The 21,813-nt window shown below is 35.7% G+C and overlaps 1 protein-coding gene across 2 annotated transcripts; it reads right to left on the bottom strand.

Annotated features, from left to right (window-relative positions):
* Nucleotides 1-866: 866 nt before the first annotated feature.
* On the bottom strand, nt 867-6,657 carry LOC113713947 (pentatricopeptide repeat-containing protein At5g59600). Of its 2 annotated transcripts, none has more exons than XM_027237771.2 (3): nt 4,678-6,657; nt 2,983-3,365; nt 867-1,689 (listed from the first exon to the last, which is right to left on the bottom strand). In XM_027237771.2, the coding sequence occupies exon 1, from the start codon at nt 6,326-6,328 to the stop codon at nt 4,748-4,750; it is 1,581 nt and encodes a 526-aa protein (XP_027093572.1). In that variant the 5' UTR covers nt 6,329-6,657; the 3' UTR covers nt 867-1,689; nt 2,983-3,365; nt 4,678-4,747. The 2 variants fall into 2 exon arrangements, with proteins under 2 accessions (XP_027093572.1, XP_071912752.1); XM_072056651.1 differs by having other exon boundaries at nt 2,987-3,365.
* Between the last annotated feature and the right edge of the window lie 15,156 nt (nt 6,658-21,813).

Here is a 21,813-nt window from a genome sequence, read left to right as displayed (position 1 = left end):
GTTATGGGATAGACGATAGGAGGTATAATCCTATCATGTTATGATGATCAAATAAAAATTAGGAAAAATGCTTAATCGATTATAGATGGTCAATTGTGGCCGTATGCCCAATCGTTGACCTATATATGAGTAGATAAAATAAAGATAAAAAAATGTTTGATCTAGTGCCCTTTGAGAAAGGTTAATCTCTGAGCTGAATGCTCATAAGTTGGATATTACTTGTAGTTGTTTATGAGCTATGTTTTATAAAATGAGATGATATGATTGACATGTTATCTATTTTTTTTTCCAGAAACGTTAGAAGATTGGCATGTTATATGATTTACATGAATTTTCGATAAATATGATCATGTCTGGTCACATGTTTTTATATCACATTTGGACAAGGTCCATCTCTACAGCCTGCGGGAATGAGTACTATATTGGATAGAGACCACTTTTGCTCATGCCACTCACTTCTCAATGAGATATGTATTTATAATATATGAAACGATGCCAGAGGTTTTCAAATTGATATATGCATGTGGGATTGCGTGATCAAATTTGCAAATATATGGTATAAATAGCTATATGATTTGGCAACTGAATAAGTGTGCTATTTGCTGAACATACATTGTTCAACCTATGTTTTCTTCATTTTTCTTGTAGATCAAGAAGGCAAAATCAGGTACGTTTAAAAGATAAGAGAGAAGTAAATAGACAAAGGTTTAAACTCTAAGAGTACCGAATAAGGTGTTTAGCAGATATATTAAATGAAAAGTATGTATTTCTTTATTAATTTTAAATTTTAAATTTTAGTGAATTTTTTTTAAAGTTATGTTCATGAAACCTTGTATTTGTGGGAGTAAGATCTCACGAGTATGGCGTGCCACAATAAGTCTAGAGACTCGGATTTGGGGCATGACGCTAGCATTAAAACATACTTATCTACTATTTACAAAATAATACACCTGAATATTGTAGATACAGCACCAGCAAGACAAATATGTACATAATGAACTACATTCGTCGCAGCCCAACAAAAAGAAATAATGAAAACTTTGAAACATAAAATTGGAATTCTAAATTCGTAGGGACAAAAATCACTGGTGAGATCCAGTAAAGCAGCAGCATTTAGTTCTTTTCTTTAAAAACTTAAAGCATATAAGCTAACCTGCACAAGTTATACCATTGTATATACTTGTATCTCAGATCTCGTCTCCTTGTTTTTGTGCTGCATTTTGTGCAGATTTTTTCCTAATGGTATCACTTGTCAGGAGTTCCACCTCTATTCCTCCTTGCGCATGATTCTATACGAACAAACTTACTCCAACAAGAAGCAATTCGTTTATTATCTGCCAGATAAGGCTGAACTTCTATCAAATCTTTGCCATAATGGTATCAGGAGTTCCACCTTGAGCATGGTTCTGTACTTTGGAAGCTAATAAACTTATTTCAAACAGAAGCAGTTCATTTATTGTCTTCAAGGTACAGCTGAACTTCATCATCTGCAAATCAACGTCCTCTCTGCAACTGCAAAAACCTTCTCTTTTATTCACTCGTGAAACTAATCCCTAAGAAATTATGAGAATTGGGATTTCACATGGCTTTCACTCCAGAATTGCATGCCGTGAATGGGGAAAAAAATCTGGACTCCCTAGAGCCAATCTCCAGAGAAAGCAATGTTAAGATGATTTGAAGGTTCTGTAACTGTCCAATAAAATGAATTTCATGTAAATACAAAAGCAAATACATCTGAATGGCAATAGTTTCAAATGAAAAGTGAAATTTTAGCATCTTTAGGCAAGAATACAAACTATACACGCATAGTTTACAAAAGATTTTCACATGATAAGTTGCTAGCATCTTCAAATTGGCTTTAACATGTCAAGAAGGTAACATGCAAATGCTTCCTTGGGCTATACTCTGCAACTTAATTTTTTAAATATGTATGGAATTTTGGCATTGATGTATCTTGTTTCTTTTTCTTTGACATCCTCAGCATTTTCTCCCACTTTTTCATCATTTGTTGGAGGAGGGAGGGGGGGGGGGATTCTGGCTGGGGGACAAAGAAGAGGTCAAACTTTTAAACTCATAGGCACCAACATTTAACGTTGTCAGATATGTTTCACCTTATCTAATAGTTCAGCAACCTAGCTGATGTGGACCTGGTCATTAACCTAAGTAAACCAGGTAATCAATAACTTTCAAACTCACAGATAAACAAGTTACAATCTTGCAAAGATAACAGGGCATGTAGCGGCCTGCTCCCTATGACTCGTATAATTAACCAAGCTAAATGAGAATATCGAGGTAAGCAACTTTAACTTGTAACTCTCCAAGCAGCAGTAAGTTTGAATAAACTCAGCAAAATCTAGTTAAAAGATTTTAAAGGAGAATATAATGCAATTTTCTATCTGAACCTCAGACAGTACTTCAGTTATGTATTAAACCGGGAATGAAAAATAAGAAAGAAAGCTTTTAATTCTGAATTCAAGGTTGACTATATTATATTTAATCCACCAGCTACTTCAGTAGCATTCATTTTCATGAATTCAAGCTTTGAGACGAATTCTAGAACATGTGATAAAAATCCAGGGCAATTAAAAATATCAATAGCTAGAAACTTTTGTTCAATGAATTTGTTTGTCATTTCCTATAGAAATTCTTCTCCAGCCTTTTTTTTATCTTAATTTTTTTTTCTTTTTTTTCTCCAGCTTAAGTATATAGAACATTAAAATAGCAAAACAAAGAAAAATGACACTTTTGTGTACATATTGAGATAATACTGCAATCCAATTAGCGATCTGTATTCTAGCTGAACACATTGTGCAGCAATCAAAGATCTCTAAGCATGGGTATGCAACCTTCCATGAAAATTTGCAAGGATTAGAAAGATTCAAGAAATAATTTAATAACTACTGTTATCTTTTATTTAAGCAATCTAGAAAAATATTCATTAAAATTGAGCATATCAGCTTTCTCGACCACATGAATAGATACCTGCCTTCTGTCAGGCTTGCTTCATGGCAACTCTTTGGCACAACGCTATCACAGCTTCATGTTTGTCCCTATTCTCATTTGTGCATGGGTCTGAATTTCTGATTAGCAAATATTAAAGTATTTCAAGCAGGAGCAAATTATCTACAAGTATGGATAAACTTCACCATCTGCAAATGAAGACCCTCCGTGTAACTGTATGAAACCTTGCTTCAGGTTAATCCACCAAAAACCTAATCTCTGTGAGATGCATTGCAACCATATAAGCTCCTCTGAATAGTCTGCACACGAACACTAGAACAATAGCAGAAAATCCACAGTGGCAAATCCTGAACCTGTAGGATTCAATCTCCAGAGAGAGCATATCTTGGATTGCATTGAAGGTTCTGCAACAGCACAGTAAAGGAATTTCTTATTAGCAAAGATATGTACATTTATGAACAGTTAAAGTTTCAGGTGAAATCTCATATTTTACCATCTTAGACCAAAAGACAGCTGCAAAAAGCTTAGTTTATCAAACATTTTATATCCTAAGTAGTTTGACTGTCGTACATTAATTTTAGCAGGTCACTAACTTCTTGCCCATTCACTCAGCTTATATGTAATTATTCTAGGTATCCAACATCATTACAGATGTGCTCATAGAACTTGCTCAGTTTAACATTAATCTTCTATCTTGGATGTCAAGTATGCAATATGCCCTGCTACAAGAAATAAGTAGACTCATCAGCTAAATGATTATTTCTCTCATTTTGGTTTTCTTAAGCATTTTCTAGAGATCTAGAGGTTGAGGGGATGCAATGGGAGTTGGAGCATATTATCATTTAGTTAAACTGGACAGCACATAAGATTAATTTCCCAAAGTTTGCCACTGTTTCTGGCAAAATGTTGCCAGCAATCTTGTTGATCTTGATCCAGTGATTAATTAGCTCTGCACCAGCTTAGTCACAACTATAAACTTTAGGATGACTTTACCCAGTTCAGTTCTCATAAATTCAGCTTTGAAGTTTACATAATAGTTGGCTCCTGCATTACACATTTTATAAAGAAACTAAGTCCCAAATCAGTCTCCCAAGCATCCAAAAGCAAGATCTTGACGCTCTCTACTAATTGCTAATTGGTTCCCAACTGAGATAAGTTTCTTTAGTACATATGCTGCACAATGATAAGTGAAAAAAGACCAGGATTGCAAGATGATGATACCTACTTTCAATTGCTAAGAAGAAATTTAAATTTTAACTAGGTCAAGCAAAAAGTTGATCCTCTCCGCTTCTTAAATCCCACCCCTCCCCTGCTAGAAAAAATTTAAAAAAGAAAAGCAAAAAGTTGGAAAAAGAGACAGAAGGAAACCATATGCTGTATAACCAATCTTTACTTCAAATACAATTTTTCTGGAGCTGTGTTTTGAACAGATTAATGAGCAAAGGAAAAAAAAACTTTTCAATTCCAGTTACAATTACCACCATATTCATCAGAAACAAGCTAACTAGATTATCCGCTTCAGCACTTTGATGGGGCAAGAAGATGAATGACTCAAAGCAAAAAGATTATTGGCTACTCCAAAAAGCTAAACTATATCCAAGAGAACTTGGTTGCCAGAAACAATAAATTTTTCATATCTGGTCTTCAAAATAGTGAACTGAATGCTTTGTAAATTTATCCAGATTAAAACTTGTGCACATGGTAGAGTTTTCTTACCGTCACAGACTTTGTCAGGTTCTAATTCCAATATCGTCTTGTCAGTCCTGATTCCACAAATTTGCTATCTTTAAAAGCTACTTGATCCAGCCATCTTAAGGACCCTCTTATCCTTCATTAACATCCTGACATTCTCAACCTGTGTCCAGTCTCCCTCAGCTGCATATATATTTGAAAGTGTTACAAAACCTCCAGGTTTCTTCAATATCACATCCTCAACCATCCTTTCAGCAAGATCTTTTCTTTCATGTACCAAACACCCATTCAGGAAAGCGCCTACAATTGACTCTGTAGCTTCAATTGGCATTTCTTTAACTGTGTCATAAGCCTCCTCCAATCTCCCAGAACGACAGAGAAGGTCAACAACAGAAGAATAATGCTCTTTGCTTGCTTCAATTCCATACTGTTCTTTCATCAATTTAAAAATCCCCAAACCTTTGTCCACCAAACCTCCATGGCTACAAGACGAAAGAATAGAAGTGAAAGTAACTTCATTCGCTTGTATACCTTCATCTTGCATTCTCAGGAACAGCTCAACTGACAAGTCCACCATACCATTGTTCCCATAACATCTAATCATGGCATTCCATGAAGCAATGTTCTTGCAGGAAATTGAGTTGAAAACGTTCCAAGCATCTCTCATACTCCCACATTTTGAGTATACGTCAATGAGAGCAGTAGCAACAAAGGCATTAACATCCATCTCCATTCTACATATGAAACCATGAATCTCTCTCCCTCTATGGATTGAACCAATTAACCCACAAGCAGGAAGTAGCCCAGTGAAAGTCACTTGATTAGGCATAATACCACTACACAGCATATCCTGAAACAACTTAAAAGCTTCACCAGCTCTTTGGCTCTGAACAAAGCCCGAAATCATTGCATTCCAAGTAACCAAATCGGGAATCAACCTTTCTTCACGCATCCTAGTGAAGAACATAAACGCTTTGTCACAATCTCCTCTCCTAGCATACCCCGCAATCATCGCATTCCACGTGAAATCATTTGGTTCTACACCTTCAAGCCTCATCCTTTCAAACAAAGTAACTGATTCTTCAAATTTTCCCGCACTAAAGTACCCACAGATCATTGATGTCCATGATGCAACGTCTCTCTTAGTCATTTCATCAAACGTCATGCGAGCATCCCATATATGTCCACATTTGCAATACATATCTATTAAGGCATTGCCCACTGAAACATCCACATCATAGGCCATTTTACAGATCAAACTATGAACTTCCTTCCCTACATTCACATCCATCAAGCCAAGACAAGCTTTCAACACAGAAGAAAACGTATAACTATTTGGACAAAAATTTTTTGATTCTTGAAGCAAGGTAAAGTAACCAAGGGCTTCTTCATGGTGCCCATGAAAAGTTAAGGCTGAAATCATCCAATTATATGCGAATACACTTGGGCTTTGGGTTTCTTGAAAGAGTAACTTAGCAGAACCAAAATCACCACAACTTGCATAAACTCCTGTGAGTTTTGAGCCCAGTGAAAAGCTGTTCCAGTTAACGGATGAAGTCAGCATCAAAGCATGAATCCGCTTACATGATTCAATTGCTTTGGCCTTTATGCACTCTTTTAAGAGTAGACTGAATTTGTATGGAGTCAAGTAACTAAATTTGGTTGTTAAGGCCATGGTTTTCCTTTTGAAACCAAGGGCGGGGGAGCACTAAGGTCGGAGAAATGCTTAAAAATTTTGTCGGGTTAATTGTATTCTGTAACCCTGAACTATGTTTTCTTGTCGCTTTACACCCCATGCTGTTAATTGTCGCACTTGCTACCTTGAACTTTCGATTTTTTGCACGAGAGTTCAATCACCTGAGCACCTGTCAAGTTGCAGGCCTTTCATCTGTGAAAACACCCTTTGCAGCTTTATAATTTGGAAGTGCCCAAATTGCCTTTCAAATAGGCTAATTCCTTATATTATATCCGGGAAAAAATTCAATGAAATATTCCTCCGACAAATGCATCTTTTTATACCATACTTATCATGTTGACTAAGCACGAAAGGTGCCTCACACTTTTTTTTTTTCAAAAAAGACGACCAAAGCTACTGGGTTTAGTTAGCATGGTAGCCAATAGTTGGCCAACAAATATTTTTTTTTGGTTTAATCCATCAAGCCATATCAATTAAACCAACAAATAGGGCTTTAGGATTTTAGGGCTTAGAGTTTACCATTTAGAATTTAGGGTTTACTGTTTAGGGTTCAGGGTTTAAGTACTTGAAATTATTAACATAATTAATTATATTATTTGTATTTAGAAAGATATAAAATTGTTGTACTTGAGATGGAAAAAATAAAAGCAAAAAAAGATAGAAAAGAAATAAAATACAATAATGCAAAATGATGAAATCTAAAAATAAGGAAACTACCATTCGGATGATAAAATTAAGAAACATGTCCAACAAATGATAAAGTCAATGCTTAGGGTGCCTATTGCCCTTGCCTTGATCACGCTGCGTTGTGGACGAGCAGCAAAATCTTCTTGGTTGTTGTCTTTGATGTTCATGAAGGACACTAGGATGATCTGAACAATCAAAAGGGGGCTCATCATCCCTGGAAGCACCATCATGGTCAACGTCGTCTTCTGGGGACGAATCAGCAGTATCACTGCTAGCGTAATCGTTCCTGAAATGAAAGGTGAAAAAATCTCTTGATGGAAACTGTCCGGATGTAGATGAAGATTGGTTAGTGGTGGGAAGACCGTTGGCTGTTCGAGATTGTAATAATCAGGAAGTTTCAGAGAAGAAATAGTACCTCCCGTTCCACTAAGGAAACCGAATATTGGGTGTAATTCGGCATATGAAGAAGAGGCTGATGCCATGGAAGCATACCCATATGGAGGTAAATGTGATGAGGATGGAAATTGTGCCTCAAATCCATGAATCTATGCCAAGGGCATTGGCAATATGGCAAAGGGCGGAAACTGTAGCGATGGCGTGCCCTGTGCACCAATAGGCGGCGAGGGCAGCGGTGGCATGACATATTCTCCAAGCGCAAGAAAGTGTGTAGCTAGCGTGGCATGCACATCTTGTGCTAGTGGAGATACGAATGGAGTGAACCGCTAACTCAAAGGCGTGTGTTGATGCTGAGTATCCATCTTCGTGGTTTGAATGCTAGGTCCGCCAAAATAATAAAACCAAAATAAAATGTGTAGAAAACATGAAACCTAAATAAAAGTAATAAAAATGAACTAAAAATAAACTAAATTGCCTTCCAATAAGCGCCTTTCTTTAATGTCTTTAGCTAGACATGACCAAATCTCCTTAAGTTGTATAAATAGGGTCCTCAAGGTGCACCAATTCCACTTTAAGGCCCTTAAAGGATAATAAATCATATGGGCTGCCTTTCCAACTCATAATCATAATCATAATCTAATTTGATCTTTTTGAATCCTACATGATTACAGTCTTTCTACTTAATCCTCCCAAATGATTATAATAGTACTAATCAAACGAGTGGCTTCTTCACCAAAAATAACTCTATGTGCACAATTGGCTTCTTAAAAATATATATATATATATATATATATATATATATATATATCTTTTGGAGCCTTGCGTAGAACAAACTTTTTGCTGCATTTCTGTCGCTTCTTCAATTGTTAATCAAGCTGTAAAAATCAAGAAATCGGTTAAATCTCCCTCCGAAGAATTCATCCCCACAGCATCATCAATATTGAGGTTCATAACTCCTTTCTGTTAAATCATTAGTTTTTGTCTTTTTGAGTTTCATTATAATCTAAGACTGAAATCCATAAGAAATTATTAAGTGTTGACAATTACTAACAAGATATCAATTTAATCCTTGCAAAGGGGGTAAAAACCTTAATAGCTCCTCGAGGCCTATATTTCAATTATATGTTAATTTTTGCTGTAATAAATGTGAGAGAAAACACTAAGTTTAACAGCCAAAATACTTTTCACTAGATGAGCTTTTGAGAATCATGCTCTACAAATGTTGCTCCAAACTAGCTATTATGAATTTATGTCATCTTGAATTCCACACACGGGTTCTTCTATCTGAGTTGCACCACATAAAAACACTAAAATAATACAACACCAATGTTCTTTTTTCTCTCTTACTTTTTGAGGAAGTGACTTTGCAGCTTGAAGAAATTATAATTATTGATTCCTTCATCAAATAACCATCACTTTGCGATTAAGTTTCAATGACCAAATTTGACACACAAATAGCTGGGGTCTATCATAATCATATATATATATATATATAATAAAGTCGTATTTTCATTCTTATCCCTTCATATTTTCTCTTTCCTACGTGGTTTAACGAGACGGCAAGTAGTTTCCTACATGGCTTGCTCCTTTTTTGTTTAGATATATATCAATTCTTATTTCCTATAAGAATTCTTAATATTATATGATTCTTATTTCCTACCAAAAAAGGAACTGGAAAGTAAAGCGATATAAATAAAACAGACATAAATATCTCTATTAGATATATCTCCAAATTCATGCCAATAATTTGTGTACTGCATAGGGAACCGAAGTAAATAAGAATTGTTATCACCACAAGAAGTAGAAAAGTAACTAATTTCAAAAGGAACCATTAATAACATAAGTCAATAACTGATGTTGGAAATAGGATTCTTAATAAATTTTATTATTAAGTACGTTATCAAGACATAATGCATAGCACGAAATTTATGGAAAAAAAAAAGTTAATTGAATCCAATTAACTATATGTATTTGACCCGTACGGTCAAATATAAATTCCTATTTGAGCACGGGTTTGTAAATTCCTATAAACCCGTTCGTTATTAATCAAAACATGCAGGTTATACTCATTGCTAGGTTATAGGATTCACAATACATCTCTGCTCAGATGGTGGGGAGTATTTACTATTTAGTGTGTGGACCCACATCATAGGAGTCCATGCACTTAAAGGACTCGATATAATTGAGGTGATCTTTCAAGGTAGGTAAAATTTGTCTTGAGAACGCACTTTTATTTCCTTTAAGAATTCTTAATATTATAGGATTCTTATTTCCTACCCAAAGTTACGTATTTTATATAACTTAAATCAAGATAAACCTACTTTTAATGTTCTTATCAATATCTCTTTATATTCTTATAAATTCTTATTTCTTATGCCTACACTACATGTCTCTAATATATTGATTACAAGCATCAAATTCATGGTTAGGTATTTTCAGTGCAAGCGGTTGGCACATTAAAGTATCGATTTTGGGTTTCCACTCCTCTTGATTATCAAGTACATCTTCTTTCAATACATTTTTTTTAAAAGGCATGTTGATTTTCAATTGTAAAAGTTTAGTAACATATCTTGAATTTTATTTTATTTTTTGTTTTATTTTCTGTTTGATTTTTTTTATGAACACATAAGATTAGTAATATATCTTGAATTAGTAATAAATTTCTCTTATATTTCACATATTATATCTCACATAATATTTTCGCCTTTAATTTTGATAAATCATTATCAGATTGGTGGAACCGACAACCAATACCAACCTGAAGCATCTTCTTCCCAGATCCTAATTAGTATAACAGATGATTCTAATCAACTACATTTCAATACACTTCATATGAATCATTCATCAGAGGGTTCAACAAAAACCACAGAGGAAGGGAATTCTCATAAAAAAATTTGCATGAGAAGGTAGATTTAATATACTATTTTACTTTCTTAAATTATAATCTTTACATATTGTTATACACAACCTTGAATGCGATAAATCATTTATTTTTTTATACTTAGTTATCCTGCTTTGCTATCATGCAGTGATAATGGAAAATCAATAAATGCTGATTTGTACGGACAAATCGAGGAGAATGTTCAAACAGAAGAAAAACAAAAACAAATTTTTGAAGAGTAGAATATTATTTGATACTATTTACTGCACTTTTTATTTATTTTCAAGTTTTTTAATATTATGGTATTGTCGAATGTTACTTTTTCCATTTTTGAATTATTATTTACTAAATTAGATGTTCAAATTTATATTATAAGAGTACTTTATATTACAATGCGCATATAGTAATATACTTAAGAAAGGTTATAATAAAATATACATTACGTTTGTATTTCATATCGATATTTTTATAAAATTGACTAAATAGTATATTATTTTTCGAAGATTCCCATTCAACGAACGGGTACAAAACTAGTTACTAACTTATATTAACATATGATAAAGACAGCAAAGATGTAATATTATCCATACCTTTCGCTTACCGAATTTTTTCAGCTTTTACAACAAGTAAACAAGCGACAAAATATGAAAACTAATTCTGTTATATTCAGATTTTTTTCCAAAACTTGATCTCCTATTATCTTTTAGTTTTTTTTATAGGAATTTGTGATAATTGGTATTATTGTGAGTTTCTCTTAATGTACTACAAGTTTGTAGAGGAATTAAATGTAGAAAAAGTATTAAATATTAGAGGGTTAGAGATTGTGGGATCATTGCATAATCAGTGTCAAAGTTAACAATCTTTGGATTCATATTTCTATTATCAAAGTTTAATATACATATCTTCATTTGATTTCATTTGATTCCAGATAACTGTATTGAACAACAAATGAAAGGATGGAACCCACAAATCTATATCTCAGGTATTTAAATATGTTTACTCATTTTTTTTTGTACATCTACTTCTACGCTGAGTTGTTTAAAAAATTACAGATGGAGCTCGGAAACGCAAATCAAACATGATGAAATTGAAATATGCAAACTTAAGTGAGGAAGAATGGCGGAAAAAGATACAAAAAATTTATTTGCGAGGAAAAAAAAGAAATGTTACAAATATTAGTGGCTCTTCTACTCAAGCAACAATCACCAGTGGATTATTCCATGCTACAATGGCCCCAACACATTGTCAAGGTTAGTAACATATATCAATAAGTTTCTCTAATCATTAAACTATATTTCTTATTGATTTATTATCTTTTTAATTACTAAATAGGTGAAGTAGCATGTGACCCAAGTTGTTCAGAACCACATGAGCTAAATGAAATGCATACCTGTATGCATTGTGAAGCTAAAATGTTAGAGAATGAATTAGTTACATTCTATTGTAATAATGAAAAAATAAAGCTTCCGTGTCCTGAAATTTCAAAAGAATTGCATGGTTTATTGACTTCTTAATCTGAAGTATCAATCGATTTTGGAAGAAACATTCGTGCTTATAACAATATCTTTTCTTTCATATCATTTGGAGTGAAATTAGATAAATGTTTGGCAACTAGTAACAAAAGGATTTATACATTTCAAGTTCAAGGCCAAATCTACCATAACCTTCTAGGTTTAGAACCTAATGAGAATGACCCTATCTATTTCCAGCTCTATTTTTATGATACGAAAAATGAAATTTAAAATGGAATGAAAATACTTCTAGATAAAAATGTTTGAGAAGAAATTGTAGAAAAGTTGATGAAGATTATGAAAGCAAATCCATATGCAAAGTTTTTTCAAAAATTAAAAGACGTTCCTTCAATCAAGGATGTTCAAACCCATATCACAAAAGATGTGAACTTAGACCAACGAGCTTACAACTCTTCTACAGCAGATCAAGTTGCTGCAATTTGGATTGAAAGAAATAATCCAAATATTTCATTTTAGCGGGATATTATTGTGTACTCACATTGTGGCGATAGATATCAACTGAAACACTATTTTGGATGCTATGATCCTTTGCAATACCCACTCCTATTTCGTAAAGGTGAAGTTGGATAGAACCCAAATATTGAAAAAATGGCTACGAATAAAAGTGGTGCTCCTACAAAAAGAATGTAGACACGTCCACCAGATCTCAAATCTGCTTAGGATGTAAAGAAGGTATCATGTCGATAATATTACAGTTATAAATTCCATATTAGACAACCAAAGCAAGCAACATTGTTGCTTGCAGGAAGATTATTCCAACAGTATGCAGTGGACATGTATGTCAAAATCAAAACTTCTAGATCCGAATATTATCGAAGGTATCAAGATGAAATGAAAACAGAGCTTTATCAAGGAGTAGTAGACAGTAATGGCATGAGAAACAAGAGGCTGCAAAGTCAGAAACAGAATTGTGCTTCCAGCAACATTTATTGGAGGACCTAGAGATATGCGATGCAACTATCTTAATGCCATGGCCTTGGTACAAAAATTTGAAAAATCTAACCTATTCATTACAATGACTTGCAATCTAGAATGGAAGGAAATACAGCAACTATTGCACAAAGCACAACGATCTCAAGACAGGCCTGATCTAAAATCAAGAGTTTTTCGAGCCAAATTAGAAGATCTCAAAGATCAATTGTTCAAAAAAGAAATTTTTGGACAAGTAGCTGCTCATGTACAGATTATTGAGCTTCAAAAGAGAGGATTACCTTATGCAGACATGTTAATTATCTCAAATCAGAGTATAAAATTGTCACTCTAGATGATTTCGACAGAATTGTTTGTGCAGAACTTCCCAACAAACATAAATTTCCTGAGCTATATAATTTGGTTGTCAAACATATGCTACATGGTCCGTGTGGTAAAAAAAATGGACACAACACTTGCACGGTAAGTAAAAAATGTAAGTACAATTATCCTTGAGAGTTTTGCAATAGATCAATACAAGAAAAAGATGGCTATCCAATTTACGGGAGAAGGAATGATGGAAAAATGGTGAAGGTAACACGGGCAATGTTGAATAATCAATGAAATGTTCCGGACGACCGATACCTTCTGTCAAGGTATGATTGTCACATAAATGTTGAAGTTTGTTTGGGAGTTCAAGTAGTAAAGTATCTTTACAAATACATTATAAAGGACATGATTGAGTTGCTGTATATATTTCTCATAATAATAGTGATAATATGATAGATGAAATCCATTAATTTCAAGATGGTATATAGGTGTTAGCCCAAGAAGCTATTTGGAGGATATTTAGATTCATCATGAATGAGATGTACTCATCTAGTCACAAATCTATAACTGCATTTGCCCAGATAAACAATTTGTTTCCTATTGAAAGTACCAGAATTTAGCAAATCTCCTTGAAGATGAAGATTTATCAAAAACAATATTAACAGAATATTTTCAGGTGAACAATTCAAATAGAAACATCTCATATATACTTATCATTAATTTAGTTATGTTAACAGAAAGCATGAGATTGAATTAATATATCTTTTTTTAATTTTTGTAAACATAATTTAAAAACTAATGTGATTGTAATCCATAGGAGATTATTAGCCAATGCTATTAAAATATAATCAAAATAAAAAAGATACTATATAATCATGCCTCTTTTACATTTCCTATACAATAAATGATATGCGCACAGAGTATCAAAGTTTGGAGTTAGTTCTTCACTGTTTCTTCACTAAAAGGGCTGTACAAATTCGTTAAGATTTTTTAGACCGAATTTTCCAGCTTATGGAGTTATTAGTTTAGTCATTAGTTAGTCTTTAATTTGGGTCAATTAGTAGTTAATAAAATGGGCTAGATTTAAACTTGAAGCCGATCTTAGCAAGGGTAAAATGGTCTGAACTAGTTAAGTTGTTTGACCTAGTTTCGTTAGGAGTTTTGTAACGAAACGATAAAACATTTTTTTCCTCTTTCGATAACAAAATACGATTTCAGTGAACATCGTTCTTGAGAGAATTCCTCTGTTTGGCTCTACGAGCTTTCCTTGAACATCTAGAGTCGTCTAGTGTTCAATTTCGGCTTATCAATTAAGAATAACATCTTTGATTGTAGCGATATTTAACAAATTCCTAGGGTTTGCTAATTTGTTTGGTTGTAGGTCAAGAAAGTTCACAATCATGGGGATTAGAGGGATCCGGAGTAGGAAATTCCATCCAATCCAAACTTGTGAATATCATCGTCGTTCCTGGGGTTTATTGCCACAATTCTTGTCATCAACGGGATTCGTATCAACTGGCATCAGAGTTAGTTGACGAATTTTTCAGGTTATATTCTTTGTTTTCTTCAACGAATTTAACTCTAAGCAACAAGAGGACTAACGTTTGTGTTGGTTATATTCACAAGCAACCAGGGTTTGTGTTGGTTCATCGAGTTCTTGTTTTGTTCATCACATTTTGGATTTTTGCTTGTCGTTAGTTTATTTCTTGTTGCAATCTATTTGTATCAATTTTACTGTTGTTTTCTCATGTTTAAGTCCAAAATTTTGGTGTTAAATTGTGTTGGTTGTTAGTGTCTTGTTCCACAAAAAAATCAACAAAAAATTTCTAGCCATTATGGTTTCTTGTGTCATTGCGTTTGTTTGTTGTTTCTATTTAGTTTTTTGTTGCAATCTATCTGAAACTTCCAGTTGTTAGTTTCTTCTGATTGTTGTCTAGATTGTAGCATAATTCTTGTTGTTAACGTGTGCCAATTGGTCATAAACAGTCTAGCAAAAATCAGAAAATTTTTTAGCCATTAGGTTTCTTCTTATCGCGACCAAGTTAGGCTTTGTGTCATGGAAGTCCAAGTTCTTGTCTCAGGGAGGCAAGCTCGTTCTCATAAAGCATGTCCTATCATCTATCCCCTTGCACTTATTATCGGCTGCGGTCCTACCAGCTGAAATCTTTGCCGTTATTGAGAAGATGTATTCTAATTTCTTGTGGGGATCGAACGAGGGGGGTCCCCGATATCACTGGATTCGATGGAATCAATTATGCTTTCCGACGAAGGAGAAGGGAGTAGGCTTTCGCCTCCTCCAGGACGTGTATATGGCCTTCTCCTTGAAATTATGATGGAAGTTTCACACGGGGACCTTTCTCTGGACCAAATTTCTGCTAGCAAAATATTGTCATTCCTATCACCCATGTCGGGTGGAGTACAGTGTAGGCACATCAGCAACCTGGAAACGACTAGTTAATATGAGCCGTCAAGCGAAGCTTTCCATGTGGTGGTTGGTGAATGTGGGAACTTGTGATTTTTGGTATGACAACTGGTTGGATAATGGAGCTCTTTCCACAGAGTTTAGGTTCACGGGACCTTGACATTCAAGGATTTCCTTGTAGATGGAATGTGGAATTCAATGCTCCTTGCCCACTACTTCCCAACGGACATCATGGCTATTATATTACAGCAGCCACCCCCAGACGGTGAGAGGCCGGACGAGGTGGTGTGAATGCCATTGACATCGGGACAGTTCTCATTATCTTCCACCTTCCAGGAGGTTAGGCAATCTCGAAATGCCTCTTGGCTCTTCTCTCACATCTGGCATCCCCAGATCCCTTTAAAAGTATATTTTTTTATGCTTCGCCTACTACTGCAGAGACTTCCACTCGATGATATCTTGGGTAAGTTTGGGGTCCAATTGCCATCAAAATGCTTCTGCTGCTGTATGGCAGAGAGGGAATCTATGGAGCATATTTTTGCATCGAGACAACTTGCGAGAAGGATTTGGGGTTTCTTTGGGGCTGTATGTGGAATAGATTTGCCTAGGGGTCAGTTGCGTGACAGAACAATGGCTTGGTGGCTGTCCAAGCAACCGGAGGTCCAAAAAAGGCTTGTGGTCTCTATTCTCCATAGTTTCATCTGTTGGCACATATAGAAGGCGAGAAATAAAGCGCTCTGGGAGGGGATTAGATTGTCATATGAGGATATTTGTCATAGCGTTTTCCAGGATGTTGCTATGGCAGTTGCGGACAAGTTTAACAAGGGCATTCTCCCATTGACTTTTGTCCAGTTTTTTGAAAGTCTTTCCCAACCCTCATCCCCACTTCAGTGTTAGCTTGTCCGATGGCGGGCAACAAGTACGAGGATAGTGACACTTAATACAGACGGCTGCTGTAAGGGTAATCCAGGAACGAGTGGCGGGGGTGGTGTAATCCGGGCCTTAGATGGTCGAGTTTTGGTAGGATATTCAGTTTCTTGGGGGTCAGTACGAGTTTGCGTGCTGAGGTATTGGCTTTGTTAGCGAGTCTCCGACTTTGCAGTCAGAAAGGCTTTACACAGGTTCAAGTACAGTCCAATTCGTTGGTGTTAGTAGGCATATTGCAACGCAGGTTTCAGTGCCCGTGGCAAATTCGTAAAGAGGTATTCCAAATATGGCAGCTGACTGAGGGTCCAGAGCAATTCTCTCATTGCTTTAGAGAAGCAAACAAGGTGGCAGACATACTCGCTAATGAAGGTCTCTTACACCCACTTGACCCGATTAGGGTTTATGACCAACCAAGTCGCCTGCCACAGCTGGCAAGAGGGGCAGTCAGGTTGGATAAATTAGGTCTTCCCTCTCTCCGATTTCTTAAAAAATCATCTGCATAACTGGCCTCCAAACTTTCGTAGAGTTGAAATGTATCAAGTGCCATGTGATATTTTCTTGAATTTGGGTTTGTTGGTAGGGAGTTTCGTCCATTCATAAGGGGAAACTCTGTCAAAATTTTTTAAAATAAATAAAATACTTATTTTAAAAAAATTTCTTGATAAAAAAAAGTTAGGCTTCGTGTTTCTTGGTTCTGTCCACATCAATTGTTGTTGGTTGCATACGTTTCTTGTTTCTAGCATATTCTGTCACTGATTGTTTCATGATTTCAATGAAAATTGAGTCAAGAAAACAACACACCAATCATTAGTTCTTGAACAAATTGCTAGTCGTGTGTTTTTAGAAGAATCCGATTCTTTGTTTAGGGTTTTTGATAAAGTGTCGTGATTCTGGAATTTGTATTGAAAAGTAGACTGACCATGCGTAATTTTTGAAATTTTGAATCGAAATACCAAAAATCTTGAAGTTCTTGATTGTTCAAGTAACAATCTACAAGTTCTTGAAGTAACAGTCTCGGTTCTTGAAGATTTCCAACTCTAAAACTTGTTTTGTGCCCAAACCAAGATACATGGAATTGTTTGGGGGGGATAAACCTTCAAATTTTTGTCGCTCTTGAATTCTGGAACATCTTCATACATTCATGTGCAAAAATCTAAAAATTTTATGGGTTTTGGGGGCTGAAACTGGATCATACCAAACCTACAAAATTTTCAGTTGCTAGACTTGTTCTATCTAGCTCATTCTTGGTTGAAATTCTTGATCCGAACTTGACCATTAAAACTGTTGTTATAGCCACCAAAAAAAAAAAAAACCAAACCAGCTGCAACTACCAATCCAAATCCAATTCGAATTATAAGTTCCTTCAATTTCGACAGCTTGTGGTTAATTCTTATTAGAAAAAAATTCTGAGTCTGGCCTTGATATTGATTTAAAGAGTATCCAGAAATTGAACCTTGTTTGTGTCTTGGAGGATTGAGTCTACTGAACCAATTACAAATAGAAAACAACCATAATTCTTTATCCAAATTACAATTCAGATTACAAGTTTGAATCCGAAAGCTGTTGTAATCCAATTTCGTTTGGAATTCATTGAAACCAGTCTTGAAAACCTTAAACCATTGGGACAAGGGAATCAAACCAGATTTGTTCCAAGGTAAACAGTCCAAATAAATTCCAGATTTGCACAAATTCTTGAACTAGTGTCGGGTAACCATTGTTCCAATTGTTTTGCATCAAGTTCTTAATTTTTCTTGGTGTTGTTAGTTAGCTTTCTTTTCCAGTAGTGTCCAGCCATAAATTTCAGTCTTAGAGTCCAGGAAATAAACATCTGAACTTCAATAGCTTAGGACTAAATTTTGACACAAATTTTCAGCTTTACTAAGTGTTGAAAATTTCAATTTGTTGGCATCTTTTTGCTAGAGTTTGTGTCGCATTCTTACTAGAGTATTGAGTCGATAGTTCTAATCTTTTTTCAGTAGTTGTACACTTAAATTCCAGTAATTCTAGTGTTACACATATCTCCAAAGTCCAACTTGTCAAAGTACTAAAAAATTTCAGATTCTTAGTCGCTTATTAAACTAGTTTGTTGAGTCACTTCAACTAGTTGAAAGTTGTTACTTCCAGCTTTACTCTAGTAAATTTCCAGCCTCCTTGTTGTCCCAAAAGTCGAGTTTTTCATCCCAAATTTTCAGAAATTCATGTCATTTCTTTGATTCATCAAGTACAATCGTTAGTTGGCTACACCAAGGGGCTTGATAGTAGAGCTTGAATTCAAACATTTTGAAAGTGATTCTACGCTATTCAATACCCTAACTGATATGAGCATGGAGTCTCAAAGTTTGGAGTTATTTCTTCCCCGTTTCTCACTAAAAGTGCTGCTCAAATTCGTTTGGAAGAAAGATTTTTGTGGACCGAATTTTCCAGCTTATGGAGTTATTAGTTTAGTCATTAGTTAGTCTTTAATTTGGGTCAATTAGTGGTTAATAAAATGGGCTAGATTTAAACTTGAAGCCGATCTTAGCAAGGGTAAAGTGTTCCGAACTAGTTAAGTTGTTTGACCTAGTTTCGTTAGGAGTTTTGTAACGAAACAATAAAACATCTTTTTTCCTCTTTCGATAATAGAGTACGATTTCAGTGAACATCGTTCTTGAGAGAATTCCTCTGTTTGGCTCTACGAGCTTTCCTTGAACATCTAGAGTCGTCTAGTGTTCAATTTCGGCTTATCAATTAAGAATAACATCTTTGATTGTGGCGACATTTAACAAATTCCTAGGGTTTGCTAATTTGTTTGGTTGTAGGTCAAGAAAGTTAGCAATCATAGGGATTAGAGGGGTCCGGGGTAAGAAATTCCACCCAATTCAAACCTGTGAATATCACCATCGTTTCGAGTCATTGTCGCGATTCTCATTATCAATGGGATTCATATCAATAAGTCAATAGCACATGGTAATTATTTATCGTAAATTGTATCCAATCTTTTTGAAAATTGTTTTTTGACATGTTTAAGCTTGAAATAAGCATAATTTTGCAAGTGTCTATTTGTTGTTTTACAATGTTTTCTATTTGGGGCATTGAACATCATTTTTTTTGGTAAACCCCGTGCACGGGGGTAGGATGCTAGCCCAACTTTAATTAGAAGAAATAAAAAATACATAGCGAGGGACCACACCTTACCTCTAGCCTATGAGACCGATTAGACAAAGTTATCATCTATGTCTTCCCCTACGAAAACTAGGACAACCCCACTTATATAAAGTAACATCTCCTCTAACCATGCGGGGAAGGGTAAGGAAGGAATCATAAACGAACGGCTCTCCAGAATCAGCCCCAACCTTAGAAAGTGTATCCACAGGTTTATTCGCCTCTCGAAAGCAGTGTGAGATCTCTCTATAATGATGGCTATACTGCAACAATTCTTGTAACTCCTGCTACACCACCCATGGACACTTAGCTCTCCCCTAGATAATGTGGATAAGAACAAATGAGTCAGACTCCAAATGTAAATTGGTCAGTCCCCAAGCTACTCCTAACTGCACCCCATGGAGTAACGCCCTCATTTCTGTTTGTAAACCAGTCATCTCTCCAAAATAACAAGAAAAAGCTAACAGGAACCTCCCATCACTATCTCGGAACAGACCTCCCCCTCCACTCCTCCCAGAATTACCCCTCAAACACCCATCTGAGTTTAATTTCACCACCGCATGCAACGGATATTTCCATCTAACCGTCAACATATTCACAGACATTCTCAACCCAGCTACCACATCCGGGAGATCAGACCACGACCTAGGCATACTCACCCCTTGAAAATGAGTGCCAAAACTCTCGTGAAGTTAATTAACAATTCGACCACAAACTTGTGTCACAGTCGCTACCCTCCCTTCAAAGACAAACTTATTTCTCGTTTTCCATAAGTTCCAACAAATCAAGGCGGGCAAAATTCGAAACAAGAATCAAATATACATAGTTCGACCAGATTTCAACCACCAAGCAATCACCTTATTCCTTATCGTGATAGCTCCCCAAAACCCTCCGATCGACATTTCAAAGAAACCCTAGACCTATCTAGCAAACTCACCAATGCAAAAGATATGGTTAATAGTTTCCTAAGAAGAATGCCAACAGCAAAAACAACGAGACGGGCCGACCACACCAAACTTATGCAGTACATCCATAACCGGTAGCCGACCATTCATCAATCGTACCATAAAAAAGGAAATTTTCAAAGGCAAGACCCGATGCCATCAAAAGGAGAAGAGAATAGAACTATTACCACCTTGTCGCACAACCTGATATGCCGATGCTATAGAAAACTCACCCGAGTTAGTTGGATACTAAATCATTTTGTCTACCTGATCCGAAGAAGGAGGAGCTGCCTCCAAGACCCTGTGCACCCAACTCGTAGGCAACACATCATATAACCTCTGCCAATCACAGCAACCTTGAACCACAAACTTCGAAACCGATTGTTCCTGGAAAGTTTCCACCTCTTGACATAGCGGCCCTGATCCTAACCAATTATCGTGCCAAAAACTAGAATTTTCGCTACCCAATATCCATTGTATATTCCTCTCCGCCACCACCTGAACGTCCATCATCCTTCTCCAAGTGGCAGATTGCCATGGACACATCTCGGAATAACACGGATGCAAATTGGGATTATACTTCAAGCACATGAACTCTGCCCATAATGATTGTTGCAGCCTAAACCTCCACCACAACTTCAGAGAAAAAGTAGCAAAAACATGGTGCAATGATCGTAGACCCACACCTCCCTCCCTATTTGATCCAGTGAATACATGGCCCAAACTCTGAAGCACCCTATAAAAAGTTTGCAAAAATATTCTCCAATATCTTGGAAATCCCCTTAGGAGGATTGGAAGCCGCAAGAATATGGATAGGCATCAATGACAGCACACTCCGTATCAAGACCAATTTGCCGCCATCTGATAAGAATCTCTTTTTCCACGAAAGCACCCTATTAACCACTGAAGTACATACAGCCGAAAAGTAACTTTTTTTTCTGTCTCCCAATGTATAATGGACACCCAAGATACTTTACTGGAAAGGATTGTGTGTGAAAACCCGTAGTTTGTGCAATAATATGCTTTTGCACACCCAAGATATTAGCATGAGACAAAAAGCAGCTCTTACTATGATTGACCTTCTGTCCCGAGACTATCTCATAATCCTCCAACGCCTTCATAATCAGCCATAATTACTTCTTTATTCCACTAGAAAAAATAATAACATCATATGCATAAGCTAAATGGGCAACAACTGGGCACCCTAATGGAACCTTAAAAGGCACAAAATCCTGTCGCCCAATCAAGGAATTCAACAGTCGAGACAAGACTTCAGCACCTATGACAAAGAGAGA

This window comes from Coffea arabica, chromosome 1c, assembly GCF_036785885.1.
Source record: "Coffea arabica cultivar ET-39 chromosome 1c, Coffea Arabica ET-39 HiFi, whole genome shotgun sequence".
Classification (NCBI taxonomy): domain Eukaryota; kingdom Viridiplantae; phylum Streptophyta; class Magnoliopsida; order Gentianales; family Rubiaceae; genus Coffea; species Coffea arabica.
This window is presented reverse-complemented; position numbering and strand designations above follow the sequence as displayed.

Bases quoted from the DNA above. Each gene is read 5' to 3' on its own strand.
- LOC113713947 (XM_027237771.2), bottom strand. From the start codon at position 6,328: ATGGCCTTAACAACCAAATTTAGTTACTTGACTCCATACAAATTCAGT.